Source organism: Taudactylus pleione, unplaced genomic scaffold (genome assembly GCF_031769625.1).
Source record: "Taudactylus pleione unplaced genomic scaffold, aTauple2 ptg000216l, whole genome shotgun sequence".
In the NCBI taxonomy this organism is placed as follows: Eukaryota; Metazoa; Chordata; class Amphibia; order Anura; family Myobatrachidae; genus Taudactylus; species Taudactylus pleione.
In genome coordinates, this window is record NW_028284618.1 from 12346978 (window position 1) to 12366845 (window position 19868).

The 19868-nt window shown below is 48.6% G+C and overlaps 1 protein-coding gene across 1 annotated transcript in view; it reads left to right on the plus strand.

The window, feature by feature from the left end:
- Positions 1–19868, plus strand: part of ITGA8 (integrin subunit alpha 8) — a 212997-nt gene that overhangs the window by 176941 nt on the left and 16188 nt on the right. The window contains exons 27-28 of the mRNA XM_088478635.1: positions 10003–10116; positions 12980–13081. Of these exons, the coding sequence (XP_088334761.1) occupies positions 10003–10116; positions 12980–13081 (216 nt within the window). The remainder of the gene's footprint in view (positions 1–10002; positions 10117–12979; positions 13082–19868) is intronic.

Consider the following 19868-nt stretch of genomic DNA (forward strand, 5'->3'; position numbering starts at 1 on the left):
TTAAAGGATACTGCTTTGGGACATCCCCAAGGTATCCTGTGGATACCCTATGGACCCTGAAGTAGAAAAATATGAGATATGGTAAGAACTTACCCTTGTTATCTCTATTTCTACGAAGTCCATAGGGTTCCACAGGATACCTTGGGGTATAGGTGTGACGTCAGTCGCAGGGCACCAAAGAGTTAAGCTTTCAGCCTCCCAGGATGCACTAGGTCCCCCTCCTATACCCCGCCCCCGGGCCAAGGCACCTCAGTTAGTTACCAAGCCATAGGCCGGAGGAGGAGAAGGAAGAGAGAGAACAAAGATCTGGACACATACAAGAATCACATTCTCACCAGAGGGAGACGGAAAACCGGTGACCAGAGCAAAGCCCATCTGCAGCACAGGTGCGACAGGGCGGGAGTCCTGTGGAACCCTATGGACTTCGTAGAAATAGAGATAACAAGGGTAAGTTCTTACCATATCTCATATTTTCTACTTCAGGGTCCATAGGGTATCCACAGGATACCTTGGGGATGTCCCAAAGCAGTATCCTTTAAGGGTGGGGACGCTCCTGTGCAGAAAGGAGAATCCGCCGCCCGAAGGAAGCATCCTGAGAGGCGAAGGTGTCAAACCTGTAATACCTCACGAAGGTATGGACAGAAGACCACGTAGCAGCCTTGCAGATCTGAACTGCCGAGGCACCACGTCGAGCTGCCCACGAAGGACCCACAGACCTAGTGGAATGAGCCTTCAGAGAAGGAGGGACCGGTAGGCCTTCATGAAGATAAGCTTCAGAAATAGCCATACGGATCCAGGCTGCCAAAGTTTGCTTTGAAGCAGGCCAACCCTTTTTACGGAAGCCAAAGAGGACAAACAAAGCGTCCGACTTCCTAAACGAAGAAGTGCGGTCAACATAAGTCCTTAAGGCCCGCACAACATCCAAAGAGGCCTCACCCACGGAAAGACCCGGTGAGTTAAAGGCCGGAACAACTATTTCCTCGTTAATATGAAACTGGGAAACAACTTTGGGAAGAAACTCGGGCCGAGTGCGGAGCACTGCCCTGTTCCCATAAAAAACCAAGAAAGGGGGTCTACAAGAAAGAGCCCCTAACTCAGAAACACGTCTGGTCGAAGCAATGGCCAGAAGGAAAACAGTCTTAGCTGTTAGCCATTTAAGATCCACTGAGCCCAGTGGTTCAAACGGCGGTCCTTGGAGAGCCCTCAGGACCACAGCCAAATCCCAAGGCGCCACAGGTGGAACAAAGGGCGGCTGAATGCGGAGAACACCCTGCATAAAGGTGCGCACATCCGGGATTGTAGCAATCCTACGGTGAAACCAGACAGATAGGGCCGAAACCTGTACCTTCAAAGAAGCAAGGCGAAGCCCATGATCTAGTCCCGCTTGCAGGAAGGCGAGAATCCGAGACAGACGAAACTCCCGCGGTGCATAACCTCTCGGTCGACACCACTGGAAGAACGTATGCCACACGCGATGGTATATCCTCGCGGAAGACGGTTTCCGAGCTCGCAACATGGTACGCACCACAGAGCTGGAAAACCCCCGGGACCTCAGCATGGCCGTCTCAACAGCCACGCCGTCAAAGACAGCCGAGTCAGGTCCGGGTGAAGGCAAGGACCCTGAGACAGAAGGTCCGGTCGTAGCGGCAACCGCAGAGGAATGTCCACGGACAGACCCTGAAGGTCTGAGAACCAGTGCCGTCTGGGCCACGCGGGAGCTATCAACAGGAGCGTCCCTCCTTCCTGTTTGAATTTCCGGATTACCCGTGGAAGAAGGGAGACCGGAGGGAACAGGTATGCGAACCGGAACGTCCACCGGACGGACAGAGCATCCACCAGAGACGCCCCTTCGTCTCTTGTGCGAGACCCGTACACCGGCAACTTGTTGTTGTGCCGGGACGCCATGAGGTCGATTTCTGGAAGACCCCACCTGTCCACCAGTAGTTGAAAAACGTCCGGGTGCAGGGACCATTCCCCCGGATGAACGTCCTGGCGACTTAGAAAGTCCGCCTCCCAATTGAGCACTCCCGGGATGAAGACCGCTGATATGGCCGGAAGATTGCGCTCCGCCCAAACCAGGATCCGAGAGACCTCTACGAGAGCCGCCCGACTGCGAGTTCCTCCTTGCCTGTTTATGTAGGCCACGGTGGTAGCGTTGTCCGACTGGACCTGCACCGGGCGACCCTGGAGAAACCGCTGTGCCTGCTGGAGAGCATTGAAGACCGCACGGAGTTCCAAGATATTTATTGGAAGCTCCGCTTCTGTCGGCGTCCACCTGCCCTGGAACAAGTGTGGACCCGAAACTGCTCCCCAGCCCCGAAGACTGGCGTCCGTTGTCAACAGGACCCAATTTGGAACCCAGAACGGACGTCCCTTGTTGAGGTGGGTCATCTGTAACCACCACGTAAGGGACAGGCGAACCTCCTGGGTGAGCACAATCGTCTGGGACTTCAGAGACTGAGTCAGCCCGTTCCACTTGGACAGGATCAGGTGCTGCAGAGGTCTGGAGTGAAACTGGGCGTATTCCACCATGTCGAACACCGACACCATGGAGCCCAGTAACCTCATCGCCGAGTGTAAGGACACCCGGCGGCTGTGCAGACAACTGCGCACCCTTGACTGTAAAGCAGAGATCTTGTCCTCCGTCACGAAGATCCTTTGCTGTCCCGAGTCCAATAAGGCTCCAAGATGCAGAATCCTCCGAGACGGGATTAGAGTGGACTTCTGCCAGTTGATTAGCCAGCCGTGCCGTTGCAGCAGTGCAATGGTCAGGTCCAAGTGGCGTAACAGGAGCTCTGGAGATCCTGCCACCAATAACAGGTCGTCCAAATACGGCAACATGCGGACTCCCTGCAGCCGCAGAGAAGCCGCCATGACCGCCATCACCTTGGTGAAAACACGTGGTGCTGTTGCCAGGCCAAAAGGTAACGCCCGAAACTGGAAGTGGTCGCTGCTGATTGCAAACCTGAGGAACTGTTGATGGCGCCAAAGAATAGGGACATGCAGGTAAGCGTCCTGTATGTCCAATGACACCAAGTAGTCCCCAGGTTCCAGCGCCAGAATGATGGACCGTAGGGTCTCCATCCGAAACTTCGGGACCCGCAAAGACTTGTTGAGTGCTTTGAGGTTGAGAATCGGACGATATGACCCATTGGGTTTCTGTACCAAAAATAGATTTGAATAGAAACCCTGGCCCCTCTGGGAGAATGGAACCGCCACTATAACTCCAGCCTGGAGCATAGTGTGCAATACCTTCCGCAGCTCCGTAGCCTTGTTCCGGTCTGATGGGAGACCCGTGGTGAAGAAGCGAGCCGGGGGTCTGTGCCGGAAGGAGAGGGCGTATCCGTGAGAAACCACCTCCAGAACCCAAGTGTCTGTCGTAGTGGTCGACCAACACTGGGCGAACTGTAGCAGGCGGCCTCCCACCCTGGGATCCCCCAAAGGGAGGCCCGGACCGTCAGGCCGCAGGCTTGTCATCTGGCTTGGGGGCCGGACGTCTGGTACTCCATGCCTGCTTCCGGGGCTTGACCGATTTCTTAGGGCCAGCCTGTCGAGGAAACGACTGTGGTTTGGGCCTGCCCTGGGCTCTAGATGACCGAAAGGACGATGGTCCCGAACCAGAAGGAGCAGCGGCCGACGGGAGACAGGCAGATTTGGCTGCCGCCAGCGTGGCCACAATCTTATCCAGATCCGGACCGAAGAGAACTTCTCCGGTAAACGGCAACGCTTCCAGACCTTTCTTGGAATCTGCGTCCGCCTTCCAGGATCGCAGCCACAAGGTGCGACGAGCAGCTACCGCTGCTGAAGAAATTCTAGACACCAGAGTACTAATGTCTAGAGCCGCCTCGTTGATGTAGGTGGCCGAATCACGGAGATTGCCAATCAACTCCGCCTGATCGGCCGGACAGTCGGATTCAAAAGAAGCCTCTAATGAATCCGCCCAGCGCTCCATCGCTCTGGCAACCCAGCAAATGGCCATAGCCGGCCGTGCTGCCCCCCCTGCAAGGGAATAAGCGGACTTCAGGCAGATTTCTACCTTGCGGTCCGTAGCATCCTTAAGGGAGGACATGGATGGCATCGGCAATGTGGCACTACGGACAAGACGGGTCACGTGAGAATCCACCTGTGGAGGGGATTCCCACTTCGCAAAATAATTATCCGCGAACGGATAAGCCACCGCCAGGCGTCTCTGCGGCTGGTATCTTTTGCCAGGTTGTTTCCACGCCTCCTCTAAATGGTCCACCAACTGACCCGAAAGAGGAAAGACTGTGGCATCGCCCTTCACATCTTTGAAAAGGCATACTTAGATTTAGCCGCTGGGGGAACTTCGTCCTCAATCACCAAGGCTGTGCGGACCGCCCGAATAAGTCCAGGAATATATACTTTGGACTTAGCATCAGCGTCCTTAGTATGGAGAGGTTCCTGATCGTAAGGATCTAGAATCTCCCCATCATCAGACGTCCCTTCGTCATCCTCATAAGGAGCGGACAGAGACGCCACCGGCCTTTTATGAGACCGCATCACAGACTCCCCTTGCAACACATCCGACAAGTGCTGTACAGAACTCGTCAGGGAGTTAACCCACGCTGGCTCCTGAGAACCCGGGAGCGGGGAAATAGGGAGACTGTGGGGTACCACCAATTGTCGTGGGAACCCCTGCATGGGTGACGACACCACAGACTGCTGGGACAAACCCATCGGAGTAAACGCGGGCTGCGGAGCTAACTGGCCCACTAAAGCTGTTAACGCCTGAGCGAAACAAGCCCAGGGCGGCTCCTGTACCGGTGCTGTAACCGTAATAGGCCGCGCCATGGACAAACACTGCCGGCAAAGGCCCTCCGCGCTACCCTCCCCCTCCGCTAACGGTACTTTGCACGTGGTACACTGTAGCCGGAGGGGAAAATCACTTTCAGACATGATGGCACCACGTATGTGACCTCTCTCACCAATTAAGTATTAAATAGGCGAGAGACCACCCTGCAGCACCGCACCGCAAGGGCTTTAGCAGAAAGAACAGGGACAGTAATAAAGCTGACAGTTTAGATGAAGAAAAGATTACAGGCAGCAGCGCTAGCACAGTCACATACAATGCAGAAAAATAACAATTCCTGCACTAACAGCGCTGATCACTCAACTACACAGACACAGGGCCTGGTAGGACACAGCGCTGCATACACAGACCTGACCACAGCGGAGGAGAGGTATGCGGGGGGACCCAGACCACGATGCTTCCGTCCAGCGCTTCCAGCAGCGTTCACCATGCGTTCTGGAGAAGATGGCCGCCGAGGAGCAGAGAGGAGGCTGGCCTGGGGGAGGAGCGCTGCCACAGGACCAGTCGGCAGCATGCAGAGAGGGCTGTGTGCAGCGGGGGAGGCGCCGGCTGTGAGACAGGGAAGGCGCGCTCCCCTGGCATGCATTTAACCCCTGGGACGCCGCAGCGCTACCGCTCTGCTGCGGTCCGCTGTCCCAGGGGGTAGTGGAAGCGCAGGTTGGTCGCCTGGCTCCACGCTGCAGCCAGTACCCAGGGAGCCCCCTGCCTGGGGACTTAGGACCATGTGATCAGCGGGGACCCACCGCGGGACCCCGCTGCTTACCTCTGTCCCCCTTGAATCCGGCCATGGTCCGGAGCATCTGGGGTCACCGCTAGCTGTGACCCCAGACGCCCACCAGCATCCCCGGATCAGTACCGGCGTTCTGGTACCGGCGGGGTGTAGGGAAGACAGCATGGACGTCAGGACTGACTGTCCATGCTGTTCATCCAGTTGTGCAGCCACAGCTGCATGAAGAATAAGCTTCAGGGGCTCTTCTAGCCCCCACTCCAACAGGTGCACCCAACTCCGGCCGGGCACCAAACTAAACTGAGGTGCCTTGGCCCGGGGGCGGGGTATAGGAGGGGGACCTAGTGCATCCTGGGAGGCTGAAAGCTTAACTCTTTGGTGCCCTGCGACTGACGTCACACCTATACCCCAAGGTATCCTGTGGATACCCTATGGACCCTGAAGTAGAAATATGAGATATGGTAAGAACTTACCCTTGTTATCTCTATTTCTACGAAGTCCATAGGGTTCCACAGGACTCCCGCCCTGTCGCACCTGTGCTGCAGATGGGCTTTGCTCTGGTCACCGGTTTTCCGTCTCCCTCTGGTGAGAATGTGATTCTTGTATGTGTCCAGATCTTTTTTCTCTCTCTTCCTTCTCCTCCTCCGGCCTATGGCTTGATAACTAACTGGGGTGCCTTGGCTCGGGGGCGGGGTATGGGAGGGGGACCCTAGTGCATCCTGGGAGGCTGAAAAGCTTAACTCTATGGTGCCCAGCGACTGACGTCACACCTATACCCCAAGGTATCCTGTGGAACCCTATGGACTTCGTAGAAATAGAGATAACAAGGGTAAGTTCTTACCATATCTCATATTTTCTCTGAGTGTAATTTTGATCTGTGTCTTAGAGCGGTAACCATCGGGATGCATGTGCAGACTGAAAACATCGGGGGGATTTTCCTCCGGTGCCACCGCACAGAGCAGCAGGACTCTTTGGCACTCAGTCCAGAGCTTGATTGAGTCCTAATGGGTTAAATGATGCTTCTGGCCCCCTTTCTATTAAGAAAACCCGTATAAAGTAGGTAAGGGTAATCCTGGTCTATAGTAACATGTGCACGCTAGCAAATAGGAGGCTTTGAGACTCCAGCTCTCACGAAACATGCTGTCCTTTTTCTGTGCCGCACAAAAGGGTAAAAAATAAACCTTACAAACTGAGGGCCTGATTCAGCAGCGATCGCAAATCGAGCGATTGTTAGCCATTGCGCACGCGTATAAGCCACACGCATGCACTGTGATTGCACTGCAATCACGCACGCCTAGAGGAATCCTTCGCAGAGTGAGTGACAGGTAGTCAGCGTTTGGGGATGGTGACGGGGGAGTGGTTGCAGAAACGCAGGCGCGCCTGTCCATTTGAACACCGTTGCATGGGCATGAATAAATTAGCCACTGCCATGGCATATGCAGCTTGAGTACTCGCTGCATGCGACAAGATTTGCAGTGGCTGCGGCTGGTCAGACCTGGTGTAAATGTGTGTGACGGGCCAATGTACAACGATGCTATCGATGTTTACGCAGGAGTGCAAGGTAGTACGGATGTGAGAAAGCAGCAGCGGGCGTACCTATGCCGGCTGAGCTGTGGCAAGCATTAGCATTTTTTCGCAGCCGCGTTGTATGCAATTTCGCAGCTGCAATTGCGATCCGTAATGAAACACACCCTGAGTGAAACAATTGTAAGCAGTTTTTAAATGAACAAAATGCAGCTGGAAATTAATTTCTACTTCACTTTTAAGGTGCATACACACACAACGATTTTTTGAACGATTATTGATTAACGATATCGATTATCGTTCATCGTTGAAAAAAATCGTTCACTTTCTAAGTTAAAACGATGAACGAACATCGTTCATGCGCATCCACGTTTGTAGTTTGTAGTTCAGTCAGACTGACCAACTCAACGATTTTCAGTAAGGGAATAGGCAAAAATCGTTTGTAGTTCAAAAAAATCGTTCATTACATTTAGTAAATGAACGATTTTAGTAAAAGATTTTTGTTAAGTTTTCCCTTGAAAAAAAGAACGAGAATCGATTAATAAAATCGTTCATTTACAAAAAAGTTGTGTGTATATGCAGCTTTATGCCTAAATTTATTTAATTATTAAAATCTGTACAGAAAATAAACTTTAAAATGGTTTCATGATATTTATCACATCGGCTTAATATTGTAAAACCTCGGAAGAACATTCATGGTATATTAGCGCTGATTCATGCATTGTGGGAACACAGACAAAATAGAGCAGAAAGAAGGGTGTGTGGGATGACTGTAAAATGTATATATATAATGTTTTGATGTAAGTAGATCTGTGCATTTTATCAACTGGCCTGAAAATGCACCCGAGTGGTTATATGTCCACACCAGGTGATAAGCTACACTTTCTGTGTTGTCCTTTTTGATTAATGTTTAGGTAGGATGAGTCAGTATAGTTTTTTTGTATATATCATTGCCCCTTATAGCTATCAGCATTTTTAATACTATATGTGCCATATGTAGTCACTGACAGCACCACCACCTACAAAGTGTGACAGAGTACTAATACTGATCTCATGGTACACAGTGGACATGGAGCGAGATGAAACAAACTTTCAAAAGATTGGAGAATTGGAGCAGTTGTCCACACTGTAGCAACTAATCAACTTCTAACTATCATTTTAAAGAATGTACTAGATAAATGCTAGCTAGAAGCTGATTGGTTTCTGTATGCAAATTGGCCACTTTTCCATTCTATAGAATATTTGATACATTTCCCTATGTTTTTTTTTTAAATACATTTTTATTTGCTTTTTAATACAATAACAATATGACATAACGTCACCCCATCACACTCACACACACTACACATTGCAACTGTTCGCAAGTGAATCCTCAAAAGGTTGATTGTAAAAAAAAGAATATTACTGAAATAACAGCGATCTTATTAGTGACTTGGGAGTAACCGCCTAACAGATAATATATGGCTCAATCCACAACTGTGGCTGTAGCTTAACATAATGTGTTACTAAAGCTACCACCAGATTTAATTAGAGATGAGCGATTCAGTCCTACCCGGTTCTTTTTGCCAAATTAGCGCGAGTTCTGATTTATCTTATTGGCTATCCATAACATGTGAGAACCAGATAACCGGTAAGATGCAGTTTTTCCGATCCATACGTATCCGAGTAGAACCAAACTGCTCATCTCTAGATTTAATTATTATTATTATTATCCTTTATTTATATGGCGCCACAAAGGTTCCGCAGCGCCTTACACAGTACATAAATGAGCACACAAGAAAAACAGTTAATAGTAATACAAAACAATGCAGGACAAGGTTATAAACTCAGCTGCAAAACACAAGCAGCAGGACATGAGCAACCAGGTGTTAGGTGCCGTTGTGGGGAGTTAGGAGTAAATGATACTATAAGTAGGGGGAGGAGAAGCACATGACACCTTCTGAGTTTATTGGTGTTACATTATTCAAATCTCATGAAGTTCATTTGCAATAGCTATTAGTAGACCTTTCGGGATGTAGTCATGTGCGGCCGCCAGTCACATACCCGACAGCGGAATGCTGGCTAAGGATTTATGATAGGCGTCGAAATACCGACACCTATCATAATTCCGATGCCGGAACGCAGAGGACGGCATCCCGCATGAAGCTAAGTCCGGGAAGCCCGTAGCGTTAGCCGCGCGCGGGGGGGGGGTTAGGGAGTCTAGGTTTGGGGGGGGATTAGGGTTAGGCACCCCTATGGGGGAGGGTTAGGCACCCCCCTGGGAGGGTTAGATTTAGGGAGCGGTAAGGGGGGTTAGGGTTAGGCACCCCTGGGGGTAGGTTAGGGTTAGGCACTAGGGGGGAGGTTAGGGTTAGGCACCACTAAGGGAGGGTTAGGGGGGGACAGGTGAGGTTAGGGTACTTACCTGCCTCTGTCGGGATCTTGATCCTGTCGGGCATCCGCATTTCAGTCCCATTCCAATCTTTCTCATGGCAGTATATTATTAGTAATAACACTTTAGCAAAGGTTGCCAATAAGAAATTCTAGGTATATTTACTACAGTACAAGTTATTAGAAGTGGAGATGTTGCCCATAGCAACCAATCAGAGTGTAGCTATTCTAGAGGGGGCTAGATAAATGTAAGTAGAATCTGATTGGTTGCTATGGGCAACATCTCCTCGTCTAAAAACCCACACTTTAGTAAATATACCCTTAGAGACTTTTTAGTAGACCTTAAACAAAATGTCATAAATTTGAAAGTATTTTGTTGAAGGGAAATTTTCATGGTGATGTTTGCAAAATAGATAAATCAGTCCCTGCATCGGAAATCATGAATCTACATTACAAGGGTGAAGTACTTTGCATTGGCTTTTTGAATATATACTATAGTATGTACCAAGTGCCACAATTAAAAAAATGTTTGTGTGTTTTTGTTTGTCAGAATTGCACCAACGTGAAATGTTTAGCAATCTTCTGCAAAGTGAAGCATTTAACTGGCGGTCAGCGGGCCGTGCTCAAGATTAGATCCAGGTTATGGGCTGAAACATTCCTACAGGTAAGAGATAACCATGATTTATATAGAAACAAATCCATTAGTGATATCACAGCCAGGGGCGCCGAGAGGGGGGGGAGCGGGTACAAATTACCCAGGCCCGAGCAGCTGGAGCAGTCTCCTATGCCTATGGGGGAAGCAATCACGCCCCCCATTGGTTGTGCGCCGGGCTGAGGGGCACACAGCGCCCCACTCCCCAAAATGATACCGTGTAAATACTCCAAGCACTGCAAGTAGTGCCCCCATTTCACATTATGCCACAAGGTTTCCCATGCTGGTGATGTAGCTATATGAGGGGGGGTCCCAAATGTGTGGGGGCCCTGGGCGACCACCCAAGTCGCCCTGTTGTCAATCCGGCACTATTTATGTAAATTCTATTTAATTTTTTATATTATGTTAATTTTCTTTATTATTATTATTACCAGTTATTTATATAGCGCACACATATCCCGCAGGGCTTTTCAGAGAATACTTAGCCATACACATCAGTCCGTGCCCCAGTGGAGCTTACAATCTATATTCCCTACCACATGCTCACACACATACACACTATGGTTAATTTTGTTAGGAGCCAATTAGCCTACCAGTATACTTTTGGAGTGTGGTAGGAAACCAGAGTACCCTGGGGAACCCACGCAAGCACAGGGAGAATACACTTAGGGCCGTGGTGGGAATCGAATTCACAACCTCAGTGCTGTGAGGCAGTAATGCTAACCATTACACCGTCTATGCTGTAATACCTTACCAGCTGAAAGATAAACACATTGGGGATAATGCGGAGTGTAGATAAACATTTTACATAGAAACATTGGATTGGAGACTAAGGGCCTGATTCAGAGCCGGACGCTATTTGCGGTCGTTCGTTCTGAAAAAAGGGGTGGCTATTCAGATGAACCGTTCGCTCTTTGCGGTCTGTTCACGCCTCTATGTCTGAACGAGCGAACAAAACTTGTGGTCGTTTTTTTGGAAACTACGCCCCCTGGCGGCTCGCATCCTACGTCATGTCCGCTATTTATTAGATTAATCGAGTACATCAACCTGCGTATGAACTGCTCGCTATTCTTGTGGTTGCTTTTTCCTACCGCAATCATGCGAGCAGTTCTGACTATAAAATAACCCAGTGACGTGGTCAATGACGCTGCTGTTTTAATTATACACACCCATAAAACGCCCGTTTTGACCTTTAAGCACGCCTGCGTTCTGATCTCCACTCCCCGTTTTCAAGCACCTTCCCCTGTTACCACCCACATACGCCTCCTCCTGTCACTCAAAATAGCAGGCATTCGCTATTTAGCGAACAAACGATTTTCGGCCGCACTGACTGGTTCGCGCATGCGTATTACGATCCGTACGCATGCGCAGTTGGGCAAACATCGCTCAGAACGAACGAGCAGCTGCTTACGAGCGGCTCTGAATCTAAATAGAGCAATGTCTTATAAATTGCAATTACACGTTTGGAGGTCCTGTTCACAAAATATCTGCCTACAATGTGCCAGAAAGGTGCTTATAAATGAGAAATCGCATTAATTGACATGAAGGACGGCCTGAGCATGCGGAATGCTGGCAGATGTAACTAACTTTTGAGAGAGATAAAGTGCAGAAGTTTCTCATAGCAACCAATCAGCTTTGTCTAGCACAGCCTGTAAGATGACAGTTAGAAGCTTATTGGATGCAACTATGGGTAACCTCCACTTTCTCTCTCTCGAAGGTTTAATGCCTCTTCAGCAAAGACACTATTCTATCACAGTTAAAAGTTAACCGATAAGACGTACATCATACAGCTCCATGTTTAATTGCAGACAGTAGAGAAGTTATTTTTGGAGCAGCAGTAACTGCGATGACATGGTGATTGTTTGCATTGTCTAGTGGCCAGGACAGCTGCTTCTGCATAAAAATCAAAGTGAAGAATATTAATCAGATGATTCATCTTTGGGTTACATGAGAAATCTGATCCTGGCAGCGAGCACTCGTTTTTAGTGTGTATTTTAGAGCCACGGCAGATACTTATTATTATAGTACAGTCTGTATTAGATAACATTACCGATTTTGTACATTTAATCTTTTTTGTTTGTTTTCCCTGTTTAATATAACAAGTGTGTGTGAGACTGTGTGTGTTTCCGCTGGTATCTGGCTCTAAGTCAGTAATCTATCACATTAATGACAGCGTGTCCATCCCTTGAAGTGTGCTTCTTTCCATTGGCTGTGGGCTCTAGGGGATTCTGGAGGTGCTGCGGGGTGCAACGAATTTTGGTCTGGGATTGTCACTCAGTGGGATGAAATAGCCACCAAGGATGCAGAAACCATCAGTACATGTGATGTCCTAGTCTGTTCCATCTTCAAACGGTTCTCCTGCCAGATATATAAACACTGCATGTTGACACAAGGAAAAAAACCTCAACAAGAATACCACACCCACCACAGAACCACAGAACATGATCACTAGTGTAGGGATAAAAGCACAGACCTCAGTGACACTCCATGGGGGAGGTATCTGTTATGGGTGGTTTAGTAAATACCATATGAGCTGTTGTGGAGGAGACCTCAACCAAGACATGGTGTCACACAACACAATGTAGAGACATTAAAAGGATCAATCTGTAACATTATCCAAACAAAACAAGGCACTCGTGAGCATCTGTTTTATTTTTAACTGGTTTCTGTCACTTAGCAACAGTGGAGGCAGCCATTTTGTGAGTAGAGCTAACTTTCATGGGAATGTAGCCTGTCCATTCACTGGTGATATTACTGAGGGGTGCGGTACACTGTAATGAGATTAATTGATAGGCTAAATATTGGTTTAGGACAATGATGCACTGACAGATTTGTACATTTAATTCTTAATGAGAGATCAAATGTTTTGTTGCAGAGGAGCAATGATTACTACTCGCTCATTGCTAATGTGTCATTTGAAGTGAAGAAGATGCCATATGGTGTTCAGCCAGCAAAACTCCCCGCAGCAAGCATAGCAGTAAGTATGAAGTACTACAGCAGTCTTACACAGAAAACACAAACACTATTTCTATCTTCAGCAATGTTATAAGGGGAAGGGGGGTTGCTATTACTTTAGGCAAGTACTGACAACAATGGAGTTCCACTAACAACAGCAGATGTTCATGATGTAATAAGGCTGGAAATAAATCCAATTTGAACAATTTTACTATTTTGTTCAACTGTTCTTCATCAGTATATTAATATAGATTTGTCCACATACTACTATCCTCAAATTGCGCCATATAGCCCCGTTTAGCATTGAAGAGAAAGTAGCAAAATTGAGGGAAAGTAGCAAAATTGAGGGAAAAGAGCACCGCAGGGGAATTGCACCAAATGTGATAGGGTGAGAGTTCAGGAAATGTGAGAGTCTTCTCACACTTTCTACACTCGGCCAATGTAATAGAGTCCGAGAAAGTGCAAACTGGCATGTTTTTCAGGGCATCCCGACAGCGGCAGGTAAGTACTCTAACTCTCCCCTCCCCCCCATCCCTCTCTTGGTGGTGCCTAACCCTAAAACTCCCAGGGTGGTGCCTAACCCTAAGTCCCCTCCTGGGGGGTGCTTAAACCTAAATCCCCCTTCCCGCACCCTAAACCTCTCAGGGGGGGGTGCCTAACCCTAACCTCCCTCCGGTTGTGCCTAGCCCTAACTCCCCCCCTTCCCCTCTAAACCTAATGCCCCCGCCCGCGGCTACAACCTAACTATCCCCGGCTTGCCTCGTACGGGATGCCGGACGTCAAGATTTCGGCGTGGGGCTAAAGATAGGCGTCAGCATTTCGACGCCTATCTTTAGTCCCGGGTCGGGATTCCGATGGCCGGCATTCCAGGCGGCGGTAATTTAACCGCATCCCGTTTATCAGACTCAAAAAACTCTAGCGATTTAAACTTTCATCCAGATGTTTTTCCATTTTGAAGATACAACTCGACCAATGTAATAATGTGAGAGGTTACTGCTAAACTCTCACATTTTCTAAACCCTCGCCCTATTAAGTCTGGCTCCAGGGGTTTTGCGTCATATGGCGCAAAAAGGATTGGTGCATGAGGACACATCTGTACAAGCCTTGCAAAGGGCAGAGGGCTGCAAATCATTACACAGGTTAGCAATCCAATAATCTGCATATGTTACTAGAAAAAATCTGAGTTTATTAATTAAAGCATGTCTATTTATTCCGTATCTGTGACCGTATCTAACTGCAGTATGTTCTGCTTTTGTGTGGTGGCCTCTACTGAGATATATAGTGTTTGCCGGAGATCGCAGAACTATGTCAGACGGAATCTTTACACCTGACCTGAACTCCTAGGTGTCAATGGAGCAATTAACATGACCTGGTGCAATTTGTGAAGCAATGCAGTAAAACTGTCCATTTGTCTCCGGACTTCCCCAAGTTGTTTGATAGTAAATGAGCGTGAAACGAGCACTTTAGAAAATCCTTTTTAATGAGAGGATTTGCCATAAGGACAGAGTGAAGCAGGGCTTAGACATGAACTGGAATCTCTATCCCATAAAAAGATCTGGCAGATGTATGTACTATGGAATGTTCCACCCTTTGGGCCTGATTCACAGGTGGTTTCAGAAGGGCCGCAGCTGCGTCTATTGGCGGTCTCCCATCGACGACTTCATACAAACTCCTTCCCCTGTGTACATCCGTGCGGCTGGTTGTGCTAGGGCAGAGACGCTCACTGTCAGCGTCTGTACAAGCAGTAGCGCCGATTGGTGCACCCTTATACGCCACCATCGGTCGTGCCATCAAAACGTACACCAGCCCTATGGCAGGCGCAGTTTTTCCGTCTGAGTATGGCCTTCTATGTGATCGGTGGAGCGTCTGTGTATGCAGCCACTTGCATTGACACGATCCTGCATATTGGTTCCTACGGTCCAGAGGGTTAAGTACGGAATGCCGGCGTTCAGGATCCTGGTGGTCAGAATCCAGACACCGGCCTACCGACACCCTAATTCTAGCCCACCCCTAACCACAATACTTACCATCAGGATGCAAGCTGGCACCAGGATTCTGACTGGTGTGTCGGGATGATTGCGCCGGCATTCTGCGCTCCGGCATCCCGACAGCCAGGATATCAACTGTAACCCGGTCCAGATAGGAGAGGCACTGATACAGCAGTGTGTACTGGATGCTGTCTCCTATTCACGCCAGGGGCCAGTGGTTTGTCCTTCATTAACGACAAACCCTCAGCTGCAATTCTGACAAATGTATGGTCACTGGCATTTTCCTTACACCAGTGGGTAACTGGCAGAAAAAAAAAAAGTCTTACTAACCTACCCTCCTGGAGTGTCAGGGTGGTTGTCTCATGATCATGTCCACTTCATAGGGTGTGATGTGATTTCTGGCATTGCCTAGTGGAGATGTGGCCCTGATTCTTGACAGCAGGCCCCTTGCACTTGCCCAGAGGGGAGATCCCTAAAATAGGCAAGTACAGATGTGTCCTCACTCGTCTTTGCTGCCGTCGTGTCAAATACGTCATAGCAAACCTGGTCCCGTGAGACTATGCCAGCGCTACTTGTACATCTGTGTGCAACAGTCTCTAAATCAGCATGAAAAGTGCTATGGAGCAGCAGTCACAGCTTTTTTTCACACCAAGTTCCACTGATAAAAAGAAGACGCCCGACACTAGCACAGATGAGCAAGGACACATCTTTATAGCGTAAATGCTGTTTTCCGTTTTCAAGATTCTGTGAGCATGAAACATATTGAGTGTTTGACTTTGGACTCACTCATAGGGGCATATTCGATTGGCTGCGAGAATAGCAAAAAAACCTGCACCTGCGAGGTTTTTCCTGCTATTAAATTAGGTGCGGGTTTTTTTGTACGCGCCGGGAGTTTTTTTTTCACGCACCTCCAGAGCAAGTGTGATTTTTCCTAAAATCGTCAATTTTAGGAAGAATCAGTGGGACTTGCTCTGGCACCCCGGCGGCACCCCCCTTTAGGACTAATTAAGCAATTGGAAGTTTCCAATTAGCTTAATTAGTCCTTAATTACTTACCTTCTGCAGCGCTGTCTTCGGCATCCAGCGTCGGGAGCCGGCTCTTCTGCAGCAGGGTGAGTATGTCAGAGTGTGTGGTGTTTGTAAGTGTGTATGAGTGAGTGTTTGTGTGTAAGAGTGTGTGTGTGACCCCCACTGCCAGTGTGCCCCCCCCCCCAGTGTCCTTGGGGTCTCCAGAATGGGTGCTGGGAGAACTACATCTCCCAACAGCCCTTGCCCCTCCCAGGAGCCCCCGGGACTCCCAGCAGCCCCCTCTCCAGTAAGAAGAGAGAGGGGAAGCCACCGGGAGCAGCGGAGACCCCCGGCCAGTTAGGTGAAGAATTTTTTATTTTTTTCTGTTTACGCGGCGCGGGGTTTTCAGAGCTGAAACCCTGCGACCACTATTTTTTAAATTGAATACCGCGGGCATCGGGAGCGCGCATACCCGCGGTATTCTTAAATTGGGTGCGAGGGGCACAAGGTTTTTTCCTCACTAAACCTCGCGCCCAATTGTATATGCCCCATAGTATATTTGTTTTCCTCTTGTTTTTTTATAAAATAACACACATCTTGAGACTAAAGGTTGGAGAAGTGCTGGAACACCCAACATTTGATCCCGCTATCTTCTTATTGGTTGTGTTCCACAATTCTGAGCTGCATACACCTAACCTCCAGTGGACCTTTTTAAATGCCGCAAGTTATCGTCAATTTTCAGAAATAGTGAATATTTTGGAAATAGTCTTGCTATAACTAAAACTTCTTTTGGAGTTCCCCTTTGCAGAGCTAGATACCCATTCATATTTGTTCAACATTAATGGAACAAAAATGGATTCCAGCAAGTGTTATTAGCCAAAATATGGTCTCTATTGTTGCGTGTGTACTCTGCTTTTAGTTACACTGTGGAACCTCTGTATATTTTATAGCACTGTTTGTTTTTGCTTCATCAATTTTGCTCAATCAGTTTTAAACTACATTAGGAACAAGCACGCTGCATGAGCGGCTGAAGCCTTGTAATAACAGCAATAATGATTTAGCATGCAATTGTTGGAAATAATTGTTAGGAAAACACGAAGACAGAGCTCATAGCAATTAATATGCGTGACATCTGTTTACAGTATTGCACGTATTCAAGCCGCTATGTGACCTTTGGTGCAGACAATTCATAATTGAACGGAAAAAATAGAAAACTCAGTGAGAATGGTCCTGGGATATGTGACATTTGGCATCTGCCGTATTTAAACAGTAAAACAAATATTTTCAAAATCTTGCTCTTAATACTGAGCTCACTTGTAGCCTTAGGTTATTTGCAAATGTATTTTTGCCTCCGTTTTATGGTCCACAGTGAGATTTTCTTTGTACAGAGGCTGAGTTGTTTTTTTCTAAGAAGTATGGCAGTCAGTTGCAAAAAGAAATAGGCCCGTTTTGTGCGCTAAAAATAATTCTTATTTATAGAAAGAATGTTGGTTAAAAAAAATATTTCTGACTCGTTCATTAGTTAACCTTTAAAGCCCCCTCCCCACCCCATCGCCTCAATGTGCCACCTATAGGGGAGCTACTACTATGATAATTAAGGTATCCAGAGTCCCTGTGATGTCCTTTGTAAGCAATTTAATTGCAGGCTATGGGCGAGATAGTTTGAGAGGCACGGCCTGATTCTGAGTCGAATGCTAAGTACTAATATATGTGAGAGTCACAGCTGTCCGATTTACCACTGTATGCTAATGTGAATGTTCATCAGTCTATGGACGGGATGTACTAAACGCAAAAACGCTGTAAAAACCCAGAAAATGCAGTTTTCGGGGGTTTTACCGCATACCCCATATGTGCTTCATCCCAGGGGGTAACGCCAGCTGGGCTTTTTTTTGGGACGCTCCCCCTCAGAGGTATCCAATCGGATCCCTCCCATCACCCACCGCACATGCGCAGAGGCTGTTCTGGATGTTAAACCCGGAAGTTCCTCTATCCGGGGGCATCGCAAAGTAGAGATCTTATCGGTAGACCTGTCCTTTGTAATATTAATAGTAATCAACCGCGGTATGTACCCGATGAGAGGTGAGATGTACCGCATCGAGGATGCAATGCTTAGTACATCCCGCCCTATGGCAGCATTCTTGCCGCTTTGTGCAGATGCTGTGCTCCACCCGATGTTTTTCCAGCCGCGGCTGTCATCAGTTACCATCACCACTTGCACCCACCCAATACTGGGCGCAAAAGACCCGTCTGAAGCAGGGATAGTGTCCCACCTCCGTTCGCCCACCTCAAACATGGGAGTCATTTTGCACACTCACCGCACTTGTCGTGTCAATGTTTTGAACGTCGGCAGTTTGTACCAAGCCCATGTGCAGGCTTTTACTGTGCGTAAGCAGTATGGAAATGAAATGTGTATATTGCTAAAATAAAATAATAAAAAAATTGGAGAATTGTCAACTGTAACTCAGTGATATTGTTGGAGCCACCTGTTTGCTTCAGTAGAGCCAAAGGAGTAACACAAGAAAGCAGATGCTTTGCTGTTATGTTCAATGTGAAGATTGATAGCTATGAGTGACTCTGCTAGAGGAAGCGGAGATTTCCTTCCAGCAAGGAAGCACAGAGGCTGTGCGGTGTCCAGGGAAAGGTGCTCTGTTCTCCTCTCTTTAAAGTTCTTCCTCTGTTCCTTTCAACATTCCCTTTTTATGACACTTTAGATGTTTTCCTTGAGCCCTTGTAGAGCGCCTGAGCCTAATCTGTCCACCTGTCTCCTGGCCGGTTCTACATAACATTACCATATACTGAGAGCATGACCCTCACCATCTGCCAGAGCACATTCCCTGCTAGTGAAGCTGCTGCTGATAGGAGGAAGGAGCAGGATTATAGCAAGTGCAATTACAAATACAAATTACCATGGTGATCAATTTCATTGGCCTCAAGACTCAGGCCGGGATGTACTATAGGAAAAATGCGGTAAAACCCCCATTTCTACTTCAGGGTCCATAGGGTATGGGTATGGAGTCGGATGCACCTGTTTAGAGGAGGGCTAAGGATAACCCCTGAAGTTTTCTACAAGGCAGCTGTGGCTGCAAATCTGGAGGTACAGCATGGACAGTCATTCTTGACGTCCATGCTGTCTTCCCTACACCTCCGCCGGTACCAGAACGCCGGTACTGATCCGGGGATGCTGGTAGGCATCTGGGGTCACAGCTAGCGGTGACCCCAGATGCTTGGGACCATGGCCGGATTCAAGGGGGACAGCAGGTAAGCAGCGGGGTCCCGCGGTGGGTCCCCGCTGGAACATGGTCCAGAGTCCCCAGGCAGGGGGCTCCCTGGGGACTGGCTGCAGCGTGGAGCCAGGTTTCGGACCTGCGCTTCCACTACCCCCCTGGGACAGCGGACCGCATCTGAGCGGTAGCGCTGCGGCGTCCCAGGGGGTAATTGCATGCCAGGGGAGCGCGCCTTCCCTGTATACAGCCGGCGCCTCACCCGCTGCACACAGCCCTCTCTGCACTGCCGATTGGCCCTGTGGCAGCGCTCCTCCCCCAGGCCGGCCTCCTCTCTGCTCTTCGGTGGCCATCTTTATGAAAGCATGGTGAATGCTGCTGGAAGCTGCTGATCGGTGGCATCGTGGTCTGGGTCCCCCAGCATACCTCTCCTCCGTTGGAACAGGTCTGTGTATGCAGCGCTGAGTCCTACCAGGCCCTGTGTCTGCGTAGTTGAGGATCAGCGCTGATAGTGCAGGGATTGATTTCTTTGCATTGGATGTGACTGCTGCTAGTGTCTGCTGCCTGTACTTTCACTTTCTACTGTCAGCCTT